A 26625-nucleotide genomic window follows, 5' to 3' on the forward strand; every position below is an offset into this window, starting at 1 on the left:
TTTCATGCTTTTAAGAACAAATAGGATTATATTATGCAGTAATTTATGCAGAAAAGTGTTTTATAAATAGTAAAACACCAAATAGATACTACTTCCCCATGCCTTCTTCTGCCTGCTGCCCCACTCTAGTTCAAGCCGTTGTTTCTCAGTCTAGTTGTGTAGGACACAGCTCCCTGGCCCATGCTGGTGTTATGAGCCTTGTGCTCCCCCTGGTTCAGGCAGTTGGTCACCGGTCATTGGTTGGATGCTGACAGCAGCTCACGGCAGCTCTCGCCGATGGCTGGCCACTCACGCTGGCTGCCGGCCACTCATGGCAGCATACGGTGTAGCCCACAGCAGCTCGCTCACGGTAGCTCACACTGACCTCCGGCTGCTCACAGCAGCCCAGCTCCAGGGAGAGCTGTTGTTCACAATCTTAGCTGTGGAGGACGCAGCTCACTGGCCCATGTGGGAATCGAACTGGAGACCTTGGCAGTAGGAGCATGGCGCTCCAACCACCTGAGTCACCGGGCCGGCCCAGATGTTACTTTTTTGTTCCAAAATGTATGTTTCAAAAGTAATCCTAGGGGGCCGGCCCTGTGGCTCAGGTGGTTAGAGCTCCATGCTCCTAACTCTGAAGGCTGCCGATTCGATTCCCACATGGGCCAGTGGGCTCTCAACCACAAGGTTGCCAGTTCAATTCCTCGAGTCCCGCAAGGGATGGTGGGCTGCGCCCCCTGCAACTAGTAACAGCAACTGGACCTGGAGCTGAGCTGCGCCCTCCACAACTAAGATTGAAACGACAACAATTTGACTTGGAAAAAAGGCCTGGAAGTACACACTGTTCCCCAATAAAGTCCTGTTCCCCTTCCCCAATAAAATCTTTTTTAAAAAAAAGTAATCCTAGGGAGGCCCGGTGGCTCAGGCTGTTGGAGCGCCTTGCTCCTAACGCCGAAGGCTGCTGGTTCAATTCCCACGTGGGCCACTGAGCGGCGCCCTCTACAGCTAAGGTTGGGAACAACAGCTCTCCCTGGAGCTGGGCCGCTGTGAGCAGCTGGAGGTTGGCGGGAGCTATTGTGTGCCACCCGGGCTGCTGTGTACTGACATGTGCAACCATGAGTGGCCCATGGCCGCACTGGCCGGCAGCCGGCGTGAATGGCCGGCAGCCAATGAGAGCTGCCGTGAGATGCTGTGAGCTGCTGACCAAGGACCAATGATCGTTGACCTACTGCCTCAGACGGGTGGAGCACAAGACTCATAATATCAGCATGGCCCAGGGAACTGCACCCTACAATTAGACTGAGAGACAATGGCGTAAGAACTGGGAGCGGGGGAGGGCGGGGGCAAAAAAAAAAGTAATCCTAAAGGGAAGATGTCAGATTTGTTAAATAAAGTAATTAAAACCTTTTTCTTTTTTTTAATGGGAGGGGACAACAATATGGAGGGGCAGGAAAATTGTAACATGTCTGTTCGTCAGATTGGTAATGTAGTAACAGGCCCCAGGATCAGCAGCTTCACCGCAAACACTGCTTTCCTGTTCCCACAAGCTTAGCTCGCAGTCTTTTAGCATCGTCGTCCCCTGGGTGACAGCTTACTGGCCCTACTGCAGTGTTCTGTGGCACCACTATCTCCGTCACTGCAGCAGGGGACAGCTGAAAGGCTCTTTTACACTTCAGAAGTGAAAGATCACTTCTGCTCACAGCCCACTGGCCAGAACTAGTGGTGGGGTCCCCTAAAGGACTGTGAGAGCCTTGGAGTGTTTGGGGAGGGCAAATGGTCTCTGCCACATGTTATGACCATCTTCTCTGTGGAACAGCCACATGAACCTGTATTCAGGCAACCTGAGGGAGACCCCCTGTGAGGTCAGAAACTTCAGAAAAGCTCTCTATTAAACGTTTTCTTCTTTGACTTGTCTATTCAATTCAGAATAAGCTGGTTTATACACCGAAGTGTACATTCTGGCAGCCTCTTAAATTTGTTCTAAAAGAATGTTCTCCTTGTAACATGAATTCCATGCTCTGTTGGCGATGTAGTTACTCCCTGTCACTCTGAGATGCTGACCCAGTGTTTTTGTTACCATGTAACTCCAGTCACATGAGCAGCTACTGCCTGTAGTTCCTGTTAGGGCAGGTTGAAGACTCCCTAACAGAAAATTATTTTCCAGTTAGCATTTGTTTCTCAGCTGTTTCTGGGATTTACTGCTGAAGCTCCTTTATTTTGATTGGTACCCATTTAATATGTAATGTTAGAGCCCTAGGGAATCTGTTTGAACTACCTGGTAAGACATCCTACAAGAGATAGAGGAAGGAAAAAATACACTTAATTTCATTGTAAGAGAAATCATCATCTTTAGGAAATGCACACAGGACTACTAAGAGTTTTTTGTGTGGTAGTGAGTTAATACTTTTAAGTTGGTCTCATAGTTAAGGCACATGACAGAATTTCCACATAGCAGGATCGGTGCCTGTTAGTGCAGACACACGGGCTGTCATCTGATGCCAGTGACAACTGTGTGGGGTGGCCAAAAGCAGCACCGCCAGGAAATCTAGCTGCACCACCATTTCCCCCATTTTAGAGTCAAAATGACACATCCTCTGACCTAGTCATCAGAAGACAAACCATTCAACTTGAAAAATGGGCAAAAGACTTGAACAGATACTTCACAAAAGAAGATAAGTGCTCATAAGCATGTTAAAGAGTCTCAACATCATTAGTTTACGGGAAATGCAAATTAAAACCATAACAGGATACCATGTCACACCTACTAGAAGGGCTGACATGGAAAAGGTGCCACAATGGATTCTGGTGGTGTGGCAGCGGGCACACTGCTGGTGGCATGTCAGATGGTAAGCTGGGGATACGGGCAGTTTCTTCAAAGATCGAACATATATCTACCACATGGCCCAGCAGTTCCACTCCTAGGTATTATTCAAGAAAAACAGCCCATGTTCACAAAAACTTCTGCAAGAATGCTTATAGCAGCTTCACTCCTACCAGTAAAACGGAAATGGCCCACACGCACTGGCAGGTAAATGGATGAACTGAGCGTGCTGTTTCCATAGTACTCAGCAGTGAAAGAAGTGACGCTACGGGTGAAGCTCACGTATGTTACACTGAGCGAAAGAAGCCACTCCCAGAGAGTGCGTACCTGTGACTCCCTGGACGTCTGGACTACACTGGACTCATTGTGGTGACAGAAATCAGAGGAGCAGAGGGGACAGGGAGATTGACCGGAAGGGGCCTGATGGAACTTTCTGGGGTGATGCAAATGTTCCACACCTTGATAGGACGTGGCTCACCTGGGTATATCCATTTGTCAACTGAATCAGACAGAAGGTGGAGTCTAGAGATCGCAGGTCGCTGACATGGAGTCAGGCTGGCCTGGCTTCAAACCTCAGGCCCCCCTTCATCTCCTGGCTTAGCCACGTTCTCACCGAGGGATCTTGACCAAATGTCTCATGACTGAGTCTGCTGTCCTCACGTGAGGAGCAGGGTACTGGGGTAGTATCCATGCCTCACTGTAGGGAGGTTTGCAATGAGGGTGTGGAGGACGCAGCTGGGAGCCCGTCCTGCTGCCATTGTTCCCTAACTCGGCTGCTGCTCTGTTTGCCAAATAGACTGTTAATCAAATGTAGTTTCCCTTCAAAGGCTCTTCGCATTCCTTTCCTCTTGAAATCAGTTTGCTCAACAAGGAGAAATGTAAGCAGAAAAGTGAAGATTCTGGGAGGCCTAGTTAGTTCATCTTCATCCCATTTAGGAACAGGATTGTCTGTAAAGATGAATTCCTCTCCCCAGATCCAGAATTTGCTGGTCGTAGTCGTATCGGACGGAGCTACAATGGGCCCACGTGGAGAAACCAGTTCCGTGCTAGGTGGCTGAGAGCTCAGTGCTGCGACTTCTTGACTGCTTTGCCCGTGGTGTAAGAGGGCTGCTGTGTGGCACCTGGCAGGTGGCCGGGCAGCCAGAGGCCTGGTGCCTCTCCTGTGCCATCATGTTCTCAAGCAGCAGAGTTCAGCTGCCAGGGCAGCCTCCCCTCTTCCTGTGCAGTAAAGAATCCAAGTTCATACATTAATGAAAAATGAGTCATTTTACAAAAGTAACCAGTGTGTGTGCATTTTCTTTGTTTACAGGAGCCGTGAAACTGACAAGCTTGGCATGTGGGAATCAGCACGTCTGGGCCTGCGATTCCAGGGGTGGCGTGTACTTCCGCGTGGGAACCCAGCCTCTGAATCCCAGCCTGATGCTCCCGGCCTGGATAATGATCGAGCCACCTGTCCAGGTAAGTACACGTTAACTGACGCCAGCATGCGCCTCAGTGAGACCAAAACTGTCCGGACTTTGTTGGGAAAAGCACCACGGCTGTGAGGTAGGCCTCCCAGCACACGGGGCACCGGTGTGTGCCCAGCGTCCAGGCGTGCCCCATTCATTGGCCTCCCAGACTTGGAATTTGATGTTTGTGGAGTTTAGAGCTGAACAGATTGTTGCAGTTATCTGAGGCAACACTAAGTTTTTCCTTCCTCAAAACAAAATTGTTTTGTTTCTAACTTTTTATAAAACGAGCATTACTTAAAAATAAAAAAATCAGACGATACCCAGAAATGTAGAGAAGAAAGTAAAAGTCACTTCAAACCTTGTGGCAGAGACAGTGTGTTAGTGTCGGCATTTGTGAGTGTCTCTCCTGGTCTGTCAAATTGTACTTCCCATTGCCCCCCAGCCCACGTTTCAGTTTCCAGTGTATTCTAGAAGTTTTTCTTGGGCTCTTGACTGTTCCACCACTCACAAGAGAAGCAGCAGTCTGATGTCCTTGCACTGCTTAATTACCCCTAAAGATCTCGTGGTAGCTCTGCTAAGTATATTTCTGTTAACGTTTATCTTTAGGAAGCTATGATTTCATGAGAGTAATCTGCTCGCTGGTCCCCTGTATGACTTGGTTGGAAAAAAATATGATGTTGCCACATGGACAGGCAGCAGGGGGCAGGAGTGGTTAGTCCTTGAACGAAAAATGCTTGAATGGAGGCAAGAAGGAAGCCAAGGTTTTAGGTAAATGCTTGTGTTCATTTTTAGCATCACGAACCCTCAGGGATGGGGCGACAGAGGTCAAGGGGCAAGGTTCAGGGCCGGTCCTGAGGACCAGTCCTGTCCAGCGGACCTGGGGCCTGTGCTAGGAGACCCTGCAATGAACAAGAGTCGGGCCTGGAGTTCTCTCAGGCCACGGTTAGTGGTCACGGCCATGGGGAGGCTCCGTGTGGATCTTTCCCCTTCACAGGCTTCAGGGGAGAGTGAGTGGCGTATTGTCTGTGATGACACCGTGAATTAGACAGCGCTGTGCAAACCTGAGCCTACACATAGGAATTACAGTGCTGCTCACTTTTCCTCTCCTCGTGGTGCTGCGTGACACCTGGCAGAGAGGAATACCCTTCACTGGCCTGTCAAGCGCTGCTGGTTACGGCAATAACGGAAGGCAAGCCAACTTGCTGGTGTCGTGACTGCTTTTAGATTCTCCTCAGACCGTACACCTTCTCGTTACCTGATGTATGTCTTTGTCAGCACCTTCCTTTTTTAACTTCTAACAGCTTTATTTCTTAGAGTTATAATTTACCTTCTTACAGTCTACAGCTCAGTAGTGTTTAGTATATTCACAACATTGTACAACAGTCACTCCTCATTCCAGAACCCCACGCCCTAAGCCCCTGGCAGCCACTGATCTACTTCCTTCCTATATCTGGGCATTTGCCCACCCTGGATTTGCCAGTTTCATATAAATGGAATTGTACAACATGTGGCCCTTCTTGTCTGCCCCCTTTCACTGAGCATCAGTTTTCTACGTTTGCTGTTCATGGTGTAACACGCATCAGTGCCTCATTCCTTGGTATGACTGAAGAATATTCCATCGTGGGGACAGATGACATATTTTATCTATTTGTAACTGACGGACGTCTGGGTTGTTCCTCCTTTCTGGCTGCCATGAATAATGCTGCTGTGAACATTCGTGTATGTGTCCTTGTATAGACACATATCTTCAATTCTGTTGGGTATATAACTTTAAGTGGAATTGAGGGGTCATAAGTGATGGTATGTTTAACTTTTTAAGGCTCCGCCAAACTTTTCCACAGTGGCTACAGCATTTTATATCCTATCCGCAAAGTGTAAGGGTTCCAGTTTCTCCACATCTTCACCAAAAATGTTTCTTACCCAGTTTTCTTCTCTAGCCATTCTAGTAGGTGTAAAGTAGTATCTCGTGGGTTTGGTTTTGATTTTTGATTTGGTTTCTCTACAGGGTTAATTTTTCAATAAAAATGTATTGAAACAAGAAAGATTACCTTGTATATTGTGTGGGTTACTGAATGTTCCAGTTTATATTAGAACAGTCCTATAGGGAAAGGAAAGCTAATCTGTTCCAGACTGGCACTTTTTATTAAAATTCAGTTGGGTTTTGTTTTTTGTTTTCTTTCAGTAGGGTTTTTTTAGTTGAAGTATAATTGATGTGTAACATATTAGTTTCAGGAGTACAATATAATAATGATTAGATATTTGTATATGTTATGAAATGATTACCACAGTAAGTCTAGCTAACATTCGTCACGATAGATAGTGACAAATGTTTTTCTTGTGATGAGACCTTTTAAGATCTATTGTATTAGCAACTTTCAAATACGTAATATAGTATCGTTATTAACTATAGCCACCATGCCGTGCGGTACATCCTCATGTCACTGTGCTTTCCATTTGATTTCCCTGATGACTCGTAACGTTGAGCACCCTTGGATGTCTTGTTGGTCACCTGTGTAGCTCTTTGGGAGAACTACATATTCAGATACTTTGCTCAGTTTTTAATTGGGTTACTTGTCTTTTAATTGTTGAGTTGTAAGACTTCTTTGTGTATTCTGGATACTAGACCCTTATCAGATAGATGATTTACAAATGTTTTCTCCCGTTCTCGTGGTTGTCTTTCCACTTTCTTTATGGTATCCTTTGCACAAAAGATTTTTTTTATTATTTTGTTGAAGTCCAATTTACCTATGTTTTTGTCTAGTTGTAGTGCTTTTGATGCGCTAAGTACCATTGCCTAATCCAAGGTCAGGAAGAAGATTTATATTTGTCTTTTCTTCTAGAAGTTTTATGGTTGTAATTCTTACATTTAGATGTTTGATTCATTTTGAGTTAATTTTTGTATATGGTATGAGGAAGGTATCCAAATTCATTCTTTTACATGTGGATATCCAATTATACCAGCACCATTTACTGGAAAAGACTATTCTTTGCCCATTAAACTGTCTTGACAGCCTTGTCAAAATCAATTGATCATAAATGTCAGGATTTATTACTGTGCTCGGCTCAATTCCAATGACTGGTATGTCTGTCATTACATAGCTTTCTCATAAATTTTGCAATCAGGAATTGATCTTTCTCAAGATTGTTTTGGTTACTCTATGTCCTTCGTAGATCCATATGAATTTTGGGATCAGTTTTTCAATTTGTAAAAAATGTCAACTGGGATTTTGATAGAAATTGTGTTGAATCTGTAGATCAACTGGGGAAGTTATTGCTGTTTTGCCAGTATTAAATCTTCCAATTCATGAATATGGAATGTTTTTACATTTATTTAGGTATTCTTTAATCTCTTACAACAGTTTTGTAGTTTTCAGAGTACACATTTTACACTTTTGTTAAATTTATTTTTAAGTGTTTTATTCTTTTACATGCTATTGTAAATTGAATTGTTTTCTTAATTCCATTTTCAGATTGTTCATTGCTAGTATAAGTTCTTGTATGTTGATCTTATATCTGGAAATGTTGCTAAACTTGTTTATTAGTTCTGATAACTTTTTTTGTAGATTCTCTAGGATTTCCTATTAAAAGTTCATGTCATCTACAAGTAGAGATAATTTTACTTCTTTCTTTCCTATCTGGATGTCTTTTATTTCATTGTCTTGCCTAATTGCCCTTGCTGGAATCTCCTGTACAATGTTGACTAGAAGTGGCAAGAGAGGACATTCTTGTCTTGTTCCTAATCTCAGGAGAAGGGATCCTATCTTTCACCATTAAGTATGTTGTTAGTTGTGAGTCTTTTGTAGATGCCCTTTTTCAAATTGAGGAAGTTCCCTTCTGTTCCTGGTTTGTTGAGTGTTTTTATCATGAAAGAGAGTTAGATTTTGTCAGGTACTTTTTCTGTATCTGTTGAGATTCTCATGTGGGTTTTTTCCTTTGTTAATGTGATATATGATATTGCTTGACTTTGTAAATTGGACCACCTTTCATTTTCTGGGATAAATCCCACTCGATCATGGTGTACATTCCTTTGTGTATGGCACTGGATTTGGTTTGCTAGTATTTTGTAGAGGATTTTTTAAAAAATATTTTATTGGGGAAGGGGAACAGGATTTTATTGGGGAACAGTGTGTACTTCCAGGACTTTTTTCCAAGTCAAGTTGTTGTCCTTTCAATCTTAGTTGTGGAGGGCGCAGCCCAGTCCCAGGTCCAGCTGCCATTGCTAGTTGCAGGGGGCTCAGCCCACCATCCCCTGCGGGAGTCGAACCGGCAACCTTGTGGTTGAGAGGATGTACTCCAACTAACTGAGCCATCCAGGAGCTCAGCGGTAGCTCAGCTCAAGGTGCCGTGTTCAATCTTAGTTGCAGGGGACGCTGCCCACCATCCCTTGCGGGACTCGAGGAATCGAACTGGCAGCCTGGTGGTTGAGAGCCCACTGGCCCATGTGGGAATCAAACTGGCAGCCCTCAGAGTTAGGAGCATGGAGCTCTAACCGCCTGAGCCACTGGGCCAGCCCTTGTAGAGGATTTTTGTGTCTCTATTCATGAGGGAGATTGGTCTTTGGTTTTCTTTTCTTATCATGTGTTTGTCTTGGTGTCAGGGCAATGCTGACCTTTTAGATGAGTGAGAAGTATTCTCTCATATTTTTTGGAAGAGTTTCTGAGGGATTGGTGTTAAGTATTCTTTAAGCATTTGTTAGAATTTGTCAGTGTAGGCCTGGGATTATCTTTGTGGGATTTTTTAATATTTTTTTATTACTGATGCAGTCTTTTTTCTTGTTACAATTCTATTCAGAATTTCCTGTTTCTTTCAATTTGAGTAGTTTATGTCTTTCTAGGAATTTGTGCATTGCATCTATTACCTAATTTATTGGCATCTAATTGTTCATAGTATTCCCTTATAAATGCTTTTTTATTTCTGTAAGGTTGGTGGTCATGTCCTCTCTTTCATTTCTGACTTTGGTAATTTGAGTCTCCTCCCCTTTTTTCTTAGTTAATCTGGCTAAAGTTTTGTCAGTTTTAATGATGTTTTCAAAAGTTATCTTTTGGTTTTGTTGGTGTGGGGACAGAGTCCCAGAGAGCAGTTTCCTGGCTCTCAGCCTCACGTGGAAACGTGCCGGCTCAGGTAGTAAATGGCCATCAACTGTGATTGGATGGCCATCAGCTGTGGCTAGTTGGCCGTCAGCTGTAACCAGTGAGCCATTAGCCACTGATAACTGCTGTGGCTACGCTACGGGGTTGGTTGGCTAGCAGAGAGGCAGACGGCGGATTGCAGATCATATGGCTCCTGCTTCCTGTGTCTCCAACCCAGCCGCCATCGAGAATATAGTGGTTATGACTGCCCTATCTACGGCTCCGTGGGTGTTCCTTTTTGACCTCACAAATCCTGCATTCTTATGCGGGGAGCGGGACCAGAGTCCCTGCATGACAGTGGATTTTTCTCTCTTTTCCTGTCCTCTAGTTTATTTCCAGTCCAATCTTGATTCTTCCACACCTTCTTGTGCACAGTGCTTCAGTTGCTAGCGATTCCTCTGACAGCTCCGAGCAGTGTCGGTCACATTTGTCACGCACCTACAGAAGACCTAGCATAGGCTTGGCTCTAAAGGTGTGCCGTGTCCCGGCACAGCCATGCCAGGGTCAGTAAAGGGCTGGTCGGTGCAAGAGCGAGGTCTGCAGGGTGGGTGTTGGTGAAGGGTGCTGCTGAGCGGGTTGGAGCACGTATGTCCTTGCCTCAGCTTTTTCCTGTCCAGCCAGCGTCTGGGCTGACAGTGAGCAGCAGGCGGTCGGGGCCCAGCCAGCCCTGCCTCTGCTGGTGGCACCTCTCTGCGGCCGCCCGGGCCCCCGGTTGAGTTGCTGCTCAGCCATAGGGCTATGATGAAGACTACATGAAACTGCAAATTCTCTTCCTTTCTCCATTCAGATTCTGGAATAGCATCTAGAAAGCAGAACTAAAATTGGGGAAAGAAAGCTTTACTTGGAGTGCTCTGTTGATTGCAGTGATCAACAGCTTTGCCCAGTGTAAAGTGGCCAAAGTAGAACAGACGCACATGCAAGGTCCTCAGAGCTGTGCTTGAATGGAGTCGTGATTGCTAAACAGCTGGGAGACATTGATCATTGCAATTGGCTCCACTGAATAGAACCCCTCTTACTCAGTTAGCTTTTAGTACGCTGTAGAAGAAATTCACTTTGCTATGGAATTTATGCTTTGAAGAAACAAAAAACAGAAGAAACAAAATGCTTTTCAAATTGGTTTCTGTGGGAGAAAAAGTCTCGCTTAACATTTGTATAGACCTTTATGTGACGTTTTTCGTAGCACTGCTGTCCCTGATCCAGTTTCCACCTCAGAAGGTAGAAGTCAGGTGTGGGGACAGAGTCCCAGAGAGCGGTTTCCAGGCTGTCAACCTCACGGAAAGCTGCTGGCTCGGGCAGTAGATGGCCATCAGCTGTAACCAGTTAGCCATTAGCCACCAATATAACTGTCGTGGCAATGCTGGGGGGTTGTTGGTTGGCAGAGAAGCGGATGGCGGATTGCAGATAGTGTGGCTCCTACTTCCTGTGTCTCCAACCCAGCCACCATTGAGAATATAGTGGTATGAACCCCCCGTCTATGGCTCCGCTGGGGTTCCTTTTTGGCCTCACCATATCCTGCGTTCGTGTGCAGGCAGCAGGAGCTGAGACCCTGCATGACATCAGGAGTGCTTCTCCCCCCCCCCTGAGAGAGGGAGCCTGTTACTCAGGACAGCAGAGTGTCCAGCACCGCAGCCCTAGCAAGGGACCCAGGCCTGCCTGCCTAGCCTGCTGTGCAGGGCCGGCTTCTCCTGGGCAGCTGGGACTGACCACTTAACTGCTGAGATCCGAAGTGACCACAGGCACTGTTGCTGGGCACTCACCGTTAAGCACCTCTTTCCGTTTTTCCGTCCTCACTACATCCCAGGAAGTGGTTATGCCCCCACCTGAGAAAACCCAGCTCGGAGAGTCTCAGAAAGTTGCCATCAGTTGTCAGTTAGCACGTGGCAGTGCTGGAGTCTAGTTGTACGTCATCCCGGCCTGGTGCTGAGGACCAAGCCTGGGCCACAGCACTGACTGCAGGAGCTGTGAGGGGGCACTGTGTCCCTACCACACGCTCGGTGACCTCACACGTGTTCTGGGACAAAGCCTCCCCAAGTCTTAACATTGCAGAGGGTCTGAGATGAATCCCGCAGTAGGAGGGGAGCGGAGGCTTCATTGAAAGGATTAAAACAGTCAGGCCGACGGGGCTGTTAGCCCAGTTAGCTCAGCTGGTTAGATCGCGGTGCTCTTAACAAGGTTGCCGGTTCGATCCCCACATGGGACACTGTGAGCTGCGCCCTTCACAATTAGACTGAAAAAACGACGTGACTTGGAACTGATGGGTCCTGGAAAAACACATTTAAATAAATAAAAGTTTAAAAAGTCAAGCCAAGGGTGTCTGGTTAGCTCAGCTGGTTAGAGCGCAATGCTGATAACAGCAGGGTTGCTGGTTCGGTCCCCGCATGGGCCACCGTGAGCTGCACCCTCCTTAAAAAAAAAAAAAAGGGCTGATTGGTTGAATCCAAGTATTAACATGTAAATGGAGTGTACGTGTTTTGATCATAACTGGCCTCTTCCTACGTCATTATATTTATTCTTCAACTTGAGCAGCTTTTTGGTCTGCCTGTAGATGTGTTTGCTTTTGAAACAAATGGAAGCTGGTGGTAGATGCCAAGGGCCCAGTAGGTGAGCAAGAGGACTCTTAAAATTAGCCAGTTTCTCTGTTTCTTGGTCTCTTCTCTGGTAAAACCTCCCTCCTATGGCAGTTTCGGGATGAAGTTTTAACAAAGTGCTCAAAACAAATGACTCAGTTTTCAGACTTGACTTGCTAACATTTAGAAGGATTTGGAGAAAATATTTATAGTTGTGTTTTGCATCTTTTTTTGGAGTTTGCTGCTTCAGTTGGAGAATTTTCTGTCTGTATTAAAATTGGCTCTAAAGCTCATAGCACAGTTGGCTGCTGGCACTGTGCCCAAGTAAAGGAAGGTGGTCTGGCTCCCCCAGTTGCGTGGCCCCCACCTCTTCTCTCAGATGGAGCTGCCTGGTCCCCTCTGCCTCCTGAGCAGACCCTGCTCTTCGCTGAGCCCAGCGCCCTCCGGTGCCCCGCGTGCAGGGACACTCCAGCTGGCTCTCCTGCGTGGGCTGGCTCCACCGGTTCTCCAGGCCCTTTACTCTGCCTGCATTACAACTTGCCTGGAAAAGAGCGAAACTTGGAAAACCAAGACGAATATGGCTGCAAATGGCCAAACTAACATTTAAGAAATTACTTTAAATTCAGCTGCTTTAGTTATATTTAGCTATATAAACAACACAATGAAAGAAACACGCCAACATAATAGACAATAACAGTGAGAATGTCCTGCTCACAGGTACTGCTGAGGGGTATAGACAGTGATGTGATGTCACCCCGCCAAGAGGAAGACTTCCATTGGAAAAGTGTTAGGTAGCATCACAGAATACCCCCACCCCTGCCTGAACTGGGTCTTCCACTGACTCAACAGAATGAAACGTCATTCCAGGACACCAGAACAGAGAGCAGCTAACGGAGTTTTCATTCTCTTTCCTCCCCATCTAAGGCACTGCTAAGCAGCCCTTCTATGTCCCTCTTACTCCTTCCAGCCTCTGGTGGCACCTACTGAGCTGACAGAGATCACTCACACGGGACAGAGACAGTGGGAGGAGAGGGACACCCACACCCCAAAGCCGAGCTCTGTGGATACAACTGAGTGCCTGCTTCTAAGAGTTTGGGGTGTTCCGACAACTCATATTTCCTCTGGAATTATTATAAAATGCTGGGCCTTGGGGACAGTGAAAGCAGCTCTCTGGCCTCATTTGGGACGCCATGGGTTAAATCCCTGTCCGCGCCCGCATGAACAACTCTGGGCAGCAAGTCACCCCCATCTCTGGATGGGATTTGGACACAGTGCGTCCACCCTACCTGCAGCGTCGCGTCGGAGTGAGCGTCCTGTGGGACAGAGAGCGCAGAGCTTCGGTGCCGCAGCACAGTTGCCGCGAGTCCCTCCCTGGTTTTTAATAAGAGGAACCGTAGCGGGTACCAGGTTAGTGCCCAGGCGCACTGTCATGCGGGGCGTCCGGCGGGGTCTCTGCTCCCACTCCCCACATAAGAACACAGGATATGGCTAGGCCAAAAAGGAACACCCACGGAGCCATAGGTAGGGAAGTCATACCACTGTGGTCTCACTGGAGGCTGGGTTTACACGACGTGCGACCTGCTGTCCGCTTTGCTGCCAACCGACCAACTCTCCTCGACTCTCCTTCAGTCTCCTCCTTCACTCTCCTCGGCTCCCCTCCGTAGCCGCAGCAGTTATATCAGTGGCCAATGGCTCAATGGCTACAGCTGATGGCCAACCAGCCACAGCTGACGGCCATCTACTATCCGAGCCAGCATCTCTCCACATGAGGCCTAGAGCCTGGAAACTGCTTTCTGGGGCTCTGTCCCCACACGCGCTCTGCCCCGGGCGCCGAGGCTCTGCTGTGAAGGGGCCGAGTCAAGTTCCGGTGTAGGTAAGCTGCCATGCTTACCTACACTCACGGCCTCCCGCAGGCGCTCTTCCCGTGGAGAGAGGCTCCGCGCGCTGGGTGACAGCATCAGTTACCAGACACGTCTGAGGATGCTATTTTTGTGTGGAAAATAGTATACATTGGGAAAGTCTGAAGATACACAGCAAAATGGTAGTAGTAGTTGTAATTGGGTGATGCGATCATGGCTGATTATTTTTCCTTCCTTTAGTTTATCTCTGTTTTCTGAATGTCTTGCAATTAACATATTCCTTATAGAATAAGTAATTTATAATTCTGAATAATCTTCCAAGAAAAACGTCTTAGGAAATGACTGGAAATGTTCCCAAAGCTATGTGCTATTACACTGGTTATAGCAGTGCAAACTTGACCCAGTGAGAGTGGTGAAGCAGGTGTGTGCGGCGCCCTGGTGGGAAGAGTCCGCCAGCCCTTATCACAGCCGTTACTGTCCATTAAGGATGGGCTTTGAAAGGCCCTTTAAAATCATGTTTGGCGAGGATTGATAAGGAGAGTTGTTCCAAGTGGAGTAGTGGCTTTAGTAGCTTTGGAGCTGGCCTTTGCCACTTAATGTTCCCAGGCCTTCCTGTGCAGGGCCTGAGCGTGATCTGCCCTCCCAGCTGTCGCCGGGTGAAGGCTGATGTATGTGCAATGCCCAGGGTCCCTCACACACACCTAAGTGGCACCTGTTCTTACTTTGCTCACAGTGTACTCTGAAAATGGGCAGGACATTTTTTTTACAGTCAAAGAGGAAAAACAGGTATAGTTTACAAAGGACCCAAACTTTATGGGTCAGCTGCAGCCCTTCTGTGCCAGGACTCCTCTTGTGACACCTCCAGCCCATGTAAATCTGAACCCCTGTGGGTCTGCCCTCCGCACAGTCCTACCCATACACAAAGGATTTTAGACTTTGGAAAACACAGGGCCTCGCCACCTCATGCTAGGTGAGGAGGGTGTGACCTGGTGAAAGCAGTTCTCCGCTAGCAGAGGTCGGCAGTGGGCCAGGCCTCCAGGCCTGTGAGGTTCAGGACAGTCCCATCCAGGGGATGCTCGTGGCTACTGTAGCGACCCTCACACACCACTGGGTCTTAAAGCACAAGGTCCAGCTTACAGAGCGGTGGGAGCGAGCTGGGGAGGGAAGTGCCGCCGGGGCCTCAAGGGCGTCAGAAGGTGCCCACAGAGGCACTGTGCTGCCAGAACGTGAAGGGCGAGCAGGAACGTGGCAGGCAGACAGGGTGGAAGGGTGTCCCAAGCCCAAGGATCCGTGACGCCTGAGCAGTGACCAGTGCGGCACCACCCTGCGGGGGCAGAGGGGGCTCACAGGTAGCCTGAGCCAAGGCAGGGCTACCACAAAGCTTGAAGCCAGGCCGAGTGGCCTGGTCAGACTGAGTTTTAGGGAGGTAAGCTGCTCGGAGTCTGTGACACAATTCCCTCTGAAAGCGTGGTCAGCAAGCCAAAGGGGCCAGTGAGAGGAGGGGGAAACAGGTGCTATGGGAGGACCCCCGGGGTGGGGCTGGGCCTCACCTCACGTCCCATACGTGGGAGGAGCCACGTATGCCTCGTCCTGTACAGCGCAGCCCAGGGGCTTGGGCGTCAAGGGCAGCAGAAAGGGTTGCAGCTGGAGGGTTATGGCGGGTGGGCCTCCCTGTAATTACTGTGGTCGTCTCATGGGATGGGGGTGCCTCCGGGGACAGGCGTGGGCGCAGCACACTGATGACATCAGAGCTCTGGAGCTTTGTTCTCGAGCTCTTTCTGTCCTTGTCAGCCTCGTCTTTACCAACCAGTGCAGGTGAAGCAGAAGTGCCCTGTTCTCCTGGGGTTTGGGGAGGAAACAGGTGGCCCCGGCCAGCTAGTTAGTGGCAGTCACCAGGCCCTGCCTCAGCCTCTGAGCTCTGTGCCCACCGGGGCCACGCTCGGCACTAGTATTCAAGGGCCACCAAGTCCTACAAGCCATACAGCAGTGCTGCTCCAGATCTCAAGACTGCGGGCTTTTTTATTACATTTAGGAAGCAGGCGGCATGTTCCTAAAATTCCCATCAGACACCTCTGCTCCTACAAAGGAAGATTTCACATATAAGTCAGGCCATGGCCCAATGCAGGGATCGCAGAGAACCTGGGACAGAAGACCAGATGGCAAACAGGGGGACGCCCTGGGCCAGACCCTGTCACGGTAGCTGCTGTGGAGTGTGGGGAAGACACAGTCTCCAGCACCAGACAGCTCGTCTAAACCTGAACCACCGGGCAATTCGTGGTGCCACTCAGCCCCTAGGAGCCTCGGGCTCCAGCTCTGTGCTGTAGGGATGGTGATGGGATGGCAGCAGAGTATTTAACATAGATAAACAGGATGAAAAGGGGAGTCCCACAGCCATCACCCTGAGGAAAGAAGCTAGTTATGAAGTCATTCTGTATGGCTCCAATTACATGACATTCTAGAGCAGGGCAAGCAAAATGAATCTTTGGTGGCAGAAATCAGATCCGTGGTGGCCTGGGTCAGGGGAGGCTGTCCAGGGGCACAAGGCTGCTTCCGGGAGGTGATGATTTGTCGAGACTCGAGCATGGCACACCTGCGATCTGTACATTTACTGGATGTAAACGTCACCTCGAGAAAAATCAGTAAAATACTGAGCTCCAGTTAGTTATTCGCATGTTGAAGTATTTAGGGGAACCTACAGTGATGTCTGCAACTTACTTTGAGGTGCATCCAAAATTAAGGTGGATTGATAAGTGTATAAACAGATGGATAGACAGATGAAAAGGCAGGTACAGGAAAACTACCGGTAGTGGGTATATCGGTGTTCCCTATAATATTCAACATTTTGTATGTTTTACAATTTTTATAATAAAATTGGGGGGTTGGTCAATAATGTACAAGTACATAAAGTATCTGGCACAAAGAAAACTCATGGTAAAAGTTACATCACCTCCTCTACTTTCCAGCAGATTCAGGAGAGCAGAAAAACACCTAAAATACTCCTTCAAAACTACGTCTTGTCCACATAACATGGAGGGAACATGTACCTCCAAGAGCAGGGACTTGTGAGGCCCGATTTAGTTGGGCATAATGATGCTTCTCCCTGCTCTGAAATCTCCGTTCCCCCAGCAGGGATCACAATGGACTTTGGTTGGTGTCCCTCTGCACACGTGCTCATGCTGTGTCAGACCCCTGCGCCTCGCACACAGTCCGACGTCTGTGAAAGCTGACAGGGCTCAAATATTGTATCCTTCACATGGTGCTCTTCTAGCGAGACTAATTGCTGACATCTGTAAGGAGCCCTCTTCAGTAAAATAGACAATATACGTAAGATACCTAGCACAGTCCACACACACAGTAGGGACCGTCACGTGGATGTGAAACTTGAAGCTTTAGACTATTTACATTAAATGAACTTCTGATTCCAGCCAAGACAGAGTAACAGGGACCAGATTTACCCTCCTGCCTGAAACAACTAAAACTCCAGACAAAGTATATGAGACAGTGGTTTTTAAGTCATGGGATACCAGCTGCAAAGGACAGTGATCCCTGAGAAATGGGAAGCAAATGAGGTGAACCCTATAGTTTCCAGGCATGCAGTGGGGATGGACCCGAGATAGGGGCTGGCAGAGTCCAGCCAGCTCCTTGAGTTTCGGGGATAGGGATGGGAATCTGGGAGGCTAAGGAGTCAGGAACTTGTACGGAGAGTACCAGAGATCCTCAGAGGGTCCTGCGAGGTTTGAGCTGAGTGCAGATGAGCACGTGGGGGAGGAAACTGCCCAAGGCCCATCAAAGAACCATCTGAAAGGATTGGAGGGAATGTTGCCGGAGCTCAGCCAGGGCCAGGACTAGTTTCTGATCCCACCATGCAGAGTGGGGACCCTCCTGTAATGCCCCTTCCTAACTGGGTCATATGCCTCAGTTATGGTACAGAAGTAGCCCTGTATTAAATGCTACTCTGGTCATGCTGACCTGAGCTTGCAGCACCCCAGAACAAAGCTCAAGAATATTTATAGATTACAAAAATATCCAGCACCAACAAGGTGAAATTCACATTGTCTTACATCCGGGCAGAGCTTTTCAGGCAAGCAAAGAAACAGAAGATAGCACCTACAGTGAAGGGAGGGATGTTCACCCATAAAAGCTGACCTGGAAATGGTACAGATGACATAATTCACAGGCAGGGCATTAAAACCGTTGTTGTAACTTTACCCTTTATGTTCTAGAACCTGGGGGAAAGAGTGTGCATGTTAACTAGAAAAATAGAAGGTATAAAAAAAGACCCAAATCAAACTTCTATGGATACAAATTGGAATGTCTGAGATGAAAAATACCCTGGATGAGACCGATAGCAGTGTACATGTTGCAGAAGAAAAGATTAGCGAACTCAAAGACACAGCAGTACAAACCATCCAAACTGAAACGGAGAGAGAAAAAAGCCTGAAAAAAAGTGCAGAGCATCAGTGAACGTGGGACCATTTCACAGGGCCCAACACGAATGTAATCAAAGTCCTGGAGGAAAAGAGAGCACAAGGGGTGACATGAAAAACAGCTCAAGAAATACGGCTGAAAGTTTTCCACATTTGATGAAATAATTACATTAAGTGAAGTAACCAGACCAAAAAAGGAATCTGTTTGATTTTAATCAGTGCCACGCGTAAGTACGTAGGTCAGCGTCAGCTACTGCCACATGGTGCTGCATGTCCCCACCTGATGCCCCCTCTGTGGAGACCCACTTTCTTTTAGCTTCATATCCCTGAGAAACTGCTTAGGGAGCTATTTCTGGGTCCTTCTAGCTCTAGGTGTTTTCAGGTGACTCCTGGAGAGGAGGAAGAAGAGAGCTCCTTTATGGCCTGCCCCAGCCACGCAGCCGCCTTCCCTGCATCACAAGGTAACCACAGGCGTCACAGCTGCGTCAGGGAGCAAGTACACTACATTGTCTCGTCTCTGCGACTCTGTTTCCCTGGGCTTGATCACTGTCTCGTTTTTCCATCTAGCTTTCTCTGTGGTTTCACACATACAACCCCAACTCTGCCAGTTATTTCAGTTCACTCTCATACACTTGGATATATATTGGGTGTCCGCTCCAGGGTGTCTTCTTTGGAAAGATCTCTCCTGGATGCTTTGGGCGCTCCAGACTGGCCTGGTCACTCTGCCACCTGGGGTCGCCCTTCACCTCCCTGTGTGTTCGATCCCCTCACTCCTGGGTCTGGTGTCTTCCTCTTTGTTTGTTTCGGTGGAGTTTATCCTCTAGTTGGTTCCTGAGAATGGCTCATGGTAGGTAAGTTTTGGAGACATTGCAAGTCTGAAAGGTCTTTTGCTTGTGTTCACCCTTGATCTTGGCTGGATACAGCAGCCTAAGTTGGAAATCATTTTCCTTAGAATTTTGATCTTCCTCCATCACTTCCTGGCACCTGGTATTGCTGTTGAGAAGTCTGAAGCCGTTCTGATACCTGACCCTTGATATTCGACCTGTTTTTTTCTCTGTCTCTCCCTAGAGTTCTGAGGCCAGATAGTGACGTGCCTGTTTCATCCTTTGTGTTGGCCCTTTCTGCCCGGCCCCAAGCTTGGGGCCTTTATTCTGCGGGGCCTGTTACCTGTCAGCAGCCTCTTTCCTGCCTCTGCCCCTGCTGTTTCCGTTTGCTCTTTCAGGCATCACGCTTTTGTCCTGTGGACCTGCTAAACTGGGCTCCACTTTTCATCTCTTTCTCTGCTGTTTTCTATCTCTATGCGTTTATCCTACTTTCTAGAAGATGTTCTTGATTTTATCCTACAGTCCTTCAATGGGGTTGTTGTATGATCACATTTTAATTTCTGGAAGCTTCCTGTTGCTCTTCTAGTTGTCAGATTGTCTTTTGTCCCCGAGCATGGTGTTGCGGCTTCTTCTCCTACATGGTCTCCCTGTTGCCTGAGTCACCTGTCTTCTGTGTCTCATCTGTGTTCTCCATGGCGGCAGTCTAGGCTAGCCGAGCGGTTATCAGCGCACAGGCTGATGGGAGCCTGGTGGAGCTCTTTCACTGCGGGCCCCACACGCTGACCTGGCTGGTGGCTGGTTCGCTGGGGAACGCCTGCAGTCAGGGACTTGGCCCTTCCAGTCCCTGCTACGTCCTTTCCTCACCCACCTCCCTCCAGCTCCCAAAGTTGTGTGGCTGTTTTCTTCTTCATCCTCCCTTCATGAGTCTTCGACCTTTTTTTAACTCTTTCCCTCTAACTGTAGTGTTGTTTCGGAAGGGAGTGGAAGGATAGATTTGTGTTTGTTCTGTTATTGCCCAGGAGGCACTGGGTTTTTCAGAGTTCTGCAGGCAATTGGAACACAACCTGCCGAGAGCCACGGGGTCAGTCATTCCTCCAACCCCACACTTCTATGTTGCAGCTCCTCAGCGGACGCCCACATCCTCTATCCATTGCCTTCAGTCCTCAGAACGTCTCTGCGTGGTGCTGGGCCTTGGCGGGCTCCCTGTTACTCATTATCTGGTGAACACGTGCTGCTGCCTACCCGGCAAGCGACAGGACCCAAAGTGGTGCCCGATGCTGTTGGACGCAACTGCCCCGTGTTAAAGAAAATCAAATTGCTTTTGCCACTTCCTTGAGTTTTTCCCCCATGTTGCCTTTTTTCCTGTAGCTCCATTTGAACACCAATTGTTGTTGCGTTCTCTTCTCAAACAGTGTTCCTAGGAAATATTACCCCTCCTTGGAGTATTTGACCCTAAGCCTTTTCTCCTGCTCTGGAAGGCTCTGGTTCCCAGTAAAGGGCCACCAGGACGCAGATGGGCTGCCCGAGCTCACAGCCATCATCTTGTCATCCTGTTGACCCCCTGATTAAAACAAAGCGCCAGGGACCCTGTCCCAGCTGATATGTGTGTGCCCCCAAAAGGGCCAGCACCACGAAGGAGCTGCATGCCATCCTGGAGGAGCAAAGATGAAAGGTCACCTCTAGGGACCTCTGCCATCTGGGGGTCTGTCTCAGAGCCCACCTGTGCAGGGCCTCCTTGCAGGTTGTCCATTTGTGCAGCTGCCATGTGATGAGCTAGCGGAGATTCCCATGGGCCAGTGCAACTGGGGTCAAGTTTCTGCATTCTGTGTCCCAGCAGTGCTGGAGCCCTGATGCTGACCAAAGGCAGTCATCCGGCTGGTGTCAGCGACAGGGTCTCGACTGGTGGACAGAAGGGCGGTCACCGTTGGCCTTACCAGCTCCTGCTCAGGAAGGACAGAATGTGACTGCTGCCCAGGAAGCCTGCTTTGAGCATTTTTCTTGAGTACATCCCCTACGATCAGGAGATGCTGTGTCTCCCTGGATTCTGAAGTCACAGCCAGACCAGATGTGGAGCCAGTGCCAGAGTCACCAGGGGAGAGGACCTCTGGCTTTGCAGTCAGCCGAGTAGGAGAAGGAAGAAGTAGAGGGGCCAGCATCCGGTGGCGTCACTCAGCTGGGTCAGCAGTTTGCAAATGCTTTCAGCAGGAGAACGCATTCTCCAAATAAAATCTTGTCCTTAAGCCAGATGTATTCAACAAATGACAGCAGAATTGCTCCCAGGAAGCTGGCGGGACACCCAGAGCCAGGGCGCAGGCCTTGGCCCAAGGCCGCTGGTCAGCATGGCGTGAGCACTCGGCACCATAGGCCAGGGCGGCCAGAACCTATGTACCCCCAAGTCAGAGCGTGAAAACCCAGGCAGAGGGTCATGTGACTCACCCTCTGAGGGGGAGGGGCTCCACCTGGCGTCACCACTGTGTGGGAGGCAGAAGATGGCAGCACCCAGGCCTCCCAACTCTTCGCCGCTGGCCCTGAGAATCTGCTGGTACTTTCAACATAGGCCTGCTAACGTTGCTATCTGGTTTTCCAGCTTGTCTGAAATTAAAACAGACCAGGAGTTGGACGAGGATCTGCTACAGGAGAAAACACAGAAGTCAGCAAGTACAACCACTATGGGGGCCATGTGACAGGACTAAACAAACCCCACACTTCAGCAGCCCGGGAGTGTCACTACGGAGCATTAGGGTGCCTTGAGGAAAAGTGAAGCTCACAATGCGTCCCAAATGTCAGGTGGATTGAAGGTTCATTAAAACAGGGAGGCAGGGAGATAACTTGGAGGGGAAGGAAAGGCCGTCTGGAAGCACGGCTGGCACCTGGTGGCCCCGCATGCTGTGGTTGGCTTTGTTTCCAGAAGGCGTCTTTGCCGTGTGATTTGTGTTGTTGCTTTGCAGGCTCTCTGATTAATCCCCCTCGTGTTCCCGAAATCTTACTGCTGAATTTTATCCAAGTTCACACAAGGTCCAAATCAAAATAATCTGTCCAGATAAACATGTCCTGTGACTGTGAAATTTTCAATTTGTTTGTTTGTTTGTTTTATTTTGGCCTGGATTTATTGCCATTCTGGCTGAGGGTGTGTGTGTATGTACACACGTCCTGTGTGTGCGCGTGCAGTGCCTCAGGATAAAGTGTCAGCCTACTGGAAGTTTGGAGAACTCTGGTCTGAGCCCCCAGACATGTCAGTTCTAGACTCAGCTCAGGCATGGGCAGCTCCCCTCCCCTCTCAGCGTCTGTTTTGTCAGTTTGTTGACCCAGAATTTGAGGGAGTTGGGCTTAGCTCGTCTCCTGGGTCTCTTTCAGCCCACAATAGTTTTGGTGAGCCTTTGAAACAGAAAAGCCAGAGTTTCTGTTGGTAAGAGGCATTGTTTTCTCTTGAGCCTGGGCTTAGTTCTGCTGCCCTCTGTCTCCAAATTATTGTTTGGGGTTACCTGGACCTCTCTGTCCCCTGTGCCAATTTCATGGACACTTCGTGAGCACCACACTCGCAGCCCTATGCGTTGTGCACATGAAAAGCATGATGTGTTCCCTCCGAGTCTGCCCAAGCTAGAAGGCAGTCACATGTGGGCACACACTGGGGGAGGGAGGCCCTATGGGATGAGCCTGGCTGGGGGCCACTTCGGGCCCGAAGGTGGGGACGGGGATCCTTCAGAAGGTTGATGGACAGGCCATTTGTGAGCTGGGCCTCACAGAGCAAAGAAGAATCAGAAGGTGGAGTGAGTAGCCCCATTTGCTTAGAGCCCAAGCCCAGTGCTGTGGGACCTAGGTGACCGATGGGGACGCCAGGGAGGGGGTGGCACCTGCTGTGAAGGGGGGAGGGCCAGAGGGCCAGGTGACCCCGCAGGCAGCAGGCACTGTGGCCAAAGCCACACTCCGCTCAGGAGGCCCCTGAGCGGTCTTGGACGAAGGGCAAGGGGCTGAGTCCACCTTCCTGCCTTCACAAGGCATAAGCAGACAGAGAGTCTGCGGTGCCCCAGGCACAGAGGCAGGCACTGGGCAAGGCAGCCAGGGTCCCTGGGAGCTCGTTGTCTCGTCCAATCAGATCGCAGTGCCCCCAGTGAAAATCGCTGCGGGAGGGGTGGACGGAGATGTCTGGGGTGCACACACTTCCCTGCCTGCAGTCTTCCATCCATCATCTGCACTTACCAGAATCCTCACTCCTAGCTAGCAGTGAGTGGTCTTGCCCAACTAACCTAGTGGCTAGAGTCGAAATTCTTTAGGGAGCATACTAGAGGAGAATATTGGAGTCAGTGACTGAAAAACAAGTTTGTCTTATCCAAGAAACACAGAACCTGTCACGTTTCAAGCTCGTGTTATCTAAGCTAAGCAGTATTTTCACCATACCTGACAGCTAAGATAAGTCCCTCCACCCCAGGACCATCACTGGGCCCCGGGGGCAGGCGGGCAGCGCTGCACAGCTGCAGGGCCTTGTGAAGAGCCGCTTAGACACAGCCCATCACGTGAAAACATCACTCCTTGAACTCTGTCGAGTCAAAATCTCATTGTATAAAATGAATTCTATCTGGAGAGGCTCTGGATTAATGGGAAAGAGGAATGGTTTATCCTGTAATACTGGTGGCTTAGAATAAATAAAACGTGGTCTTTTCTTACTTGTTCATAATTAGTAATGAGAACATGAGATAGCAACTTGTTTTTTTTCCCCAGGAAGTCTTGTTTAAGGAAAACTTTGCTGCCCACAGTAGCCCTTTGATTTGTAAATATCAAAGCAAGTTGGTGGCTGTAATTAAATCACTGAGTACTTCCAGAAATGGGTGTGGCACCCTCCCCTTCACCCACCCTGTAACTCATCTTTAAAGGGCATTTAATAATAAGCAGGAGCTGGTACACACATACACACACACACACACATTCTCAGCGCTCTCGCTCTCTCTGTCTTTGGAAGCACACCAAGAGCAAACATCATTTTTTAGCATTTTCAAATGATTTTTAAATCTTAAATTCCTTATTTACTCCATTTTCTAAGTTTCAGCCTTCGTCCTTTTTTTTTTCATTTTTATGAAGTTTTGAGTATGAATAAGCCAAAATTTTAGGCTGCCAACTTCTTTTTTTAAATTGGAATTTTTATTGAGATAATTACGGAGTCACGCGTGCTTGTAAGAACTCATGGAGCCACACACACCCTTTGCCCAGTCTCCCCAATGAGGACATTCTGCAAAGCCGTAGCACACTGTCACAACCAAGGAGTGTCACTTTCTCTTTGTTAAAAGAATGTGGTAAAATACACGTAACATAAACTACCAGTAGTGACATTCAGTATTATGCAGTCACACTATTGTGCACCCTTTGTCACCATCTACTCACAGAACATTTCCCCCAGCCCAGAAGGAAGCCCTGCCCGGTACCAGTCACTCTCCATGCCCTCCCCCAGCCCCTGGCAACCACTAATCTGCTCTGTCTGTGGATTTTCCTTTCCTGGATGTGTCATATGAATGGAATCATAGGATATGTGGCCTTTTGAGATTGGCTTCTGCCACTCAGTATCATGTTTTCAAGGTTCATCCACGTTGGGACAGTGTCAGTCTGTCGTTCCTTTTTATGGCTGAATGAGATTCCCCTGCAAACGGACCTCGTTTTATTGCGCTTTGCAGATACTGTTTCCATCCACATGGAGGCAGACCCTCCCCTAGCACAAAGATTACAACTCGCTGAAGGCTCAGGTAGATGATGGTTAGCAAGTTTTAGCAATAAAGTATTTTTAATTAAGGCGTGTACATTGTTTTAAACATAATGCTATAGCACACTTATAGACTATAGGCAGTATAGTGTAAACACTTTATTGGCGCTGGGAAACCAAACAATTCGTGTGACTCTCTTTGTAGGGTATGCGCTGTATTTCCCATTCGGAAACCAAACCCACAGTACCTCTGGGGTCTGTCTGTACACATGCCTCGATTTGTCATCCATTCACCACTTGATGGGCATTTGGGTTTCCATCTTTTGGCTATTGTGAAGAGTGTGACAGCTATGAACATTCATGTAATTTTTGTTTCAACCTCTGTTCCAATTCTTTGGGTACATATCTAGGAGTGGGATTTCTGAGTCGTATGGTAACTGTGTTTTAACCTTTTGGAGAACTGCCAAACTTGTCCACACCATTTTACATTCCCATCGGCAGGGCCGGAGACTTCCTATTTCTCCACAGCCTTGCCAATGACTTATTTTCCATTTGCTTTTTATTAGTCACTCGTGTGGGTGTGAGGTGGTCTCTCGCTGTGGTTTTTATTTGCATTTTCTTGATGACTAAGGCTGCTGAGCGTCTTTTCATGTGCACGTGATCTATTCAAGTCCTTTACCCTTTTAGAAATTCTGTTGTTTGTGTCTTTGTTGATGGATTTTAAGAGTTCTTTATTTATTCGGTATACTAGACCCTTGTTAGGTATACGATTTGGAAGTATTTTCTCTCATTCTATGTGTTGTCTCTTCACTTTTTTATGGTGTCCTTTGAGGTACAAAAATCTTTCATTTTGATGAAGTCAAATTTATTCTTTTTTTGTTGCTTGTGCCTTAGTGTCATCTAAGAAACCATTGCCAATTTAGCTCTTATATTCATTTTTGTTCCATTTCAAGTTAATTTCGTATATGGCATGAGGTAAGGGTCTAACCTAATTTTTTGCACATGAGGTCCAGTTATTCCATCATCATTTGTTGAAAATACTTCTTTTTTCATTGAATCATCTTGCCAACCTTGTCAAAAATCACTTGACTATATGGATTTATTTCTGGACTTTCTATTCTGTTGATTTATATGTCTATCCTTATGCCAATACCACACTGTTTGATTACTGTAGCTTCATAATAGTTTTGAAATCAAAAAGTATGAGTGTTCCAAATTTGTTTCTTCAAGATTATTTAGGCTGTTCAGGATCCCTTGCATTCCATAGGAATTTCAGGATCCACTTTTCCATTTCGGTGAAAATACCAGCTGGGATTTTGATAGTGCACTGAAGTCTGTAGACTGCTTAGCATGCCTTGCCTACAGAAGTGTACAGCATTGTTTGTCAGACTGCCCGAATCAGAGCCACCTGGGGTGCTTGTCTAAAAGGTTATTACTGGGCGCCAGTCCCAAAGTTGGATGTGGAAGGGCTGGCCCCGAGCCCAGGAATGGGCCCTTTTACAAGCCTCCCACGTGAGTCCCAGGGACTCTAAGGTTTGAGAACCACTGGAGCTGGTCTTACCCACCTGCCCTCTGGAGGGACTTGGGTTCAGCAAGAGCAGGTTTCTTCGCTTGCAGGTGGCCCTTGCGGGTATGGAGTGGGCTCACAGACTGATTCCTGGTCACCACCACCTGTTTGGGCCCTGCTTGACCACGGGAGTAGGTCAGGGTCACTGGGACTTGTTCCAGTTGACATTTGTGGAGCATTGTTTCTTGAGCAATGTTCTCGTGCTGGGTGACGTTTGTGAAATCCTTTGCTGCCTTGTCACCATAGGTCTTTGCCATACGGTCTCCAGTTTAACCCCTGTCTTCCCAGAGACCAGAGTGGTGGACCCATCAGACC

At 48.1% G+C, this 26625-nt stretch overlaps 1 protein-coding gene across 2 annotated transcripts in view; it reads left to right on the plus strand.

Moving 5' to 3' along the window:
* TECPR2 (tectonin beta-propeller repeat containing 2) overlaps positions 1-26625 on the plus strand; it is a 90849-nt gene that overhangs the window by 58654 nt on the left and 5570 nt on the right. For both annotated transcript variants that reach the window (XM_081048426.1, XM_081048427.1), the window contains exon 17: positions 4110-4258. In XM_081048426.1, the coding sequence (XP_080904552.1) occupies positions 4110-4258 (149 nt within the window). The remainder of the gene's footprint in view (positions 1-4109; positions 4259-26625) is intronic.

This window comes from Rhinolophus hipposideros (assembly GCF_964194185.1).
Source record: "Rhinolophus hipposideros genome assembly, chromosome: 5".
Taxonomy (NCBI): Eukaryota; Metazoa; Chordata; class Mammalia; order Chiroptera; family Rhinolophidae; genus Rhinolophus; species Rhinolophus hipposideros.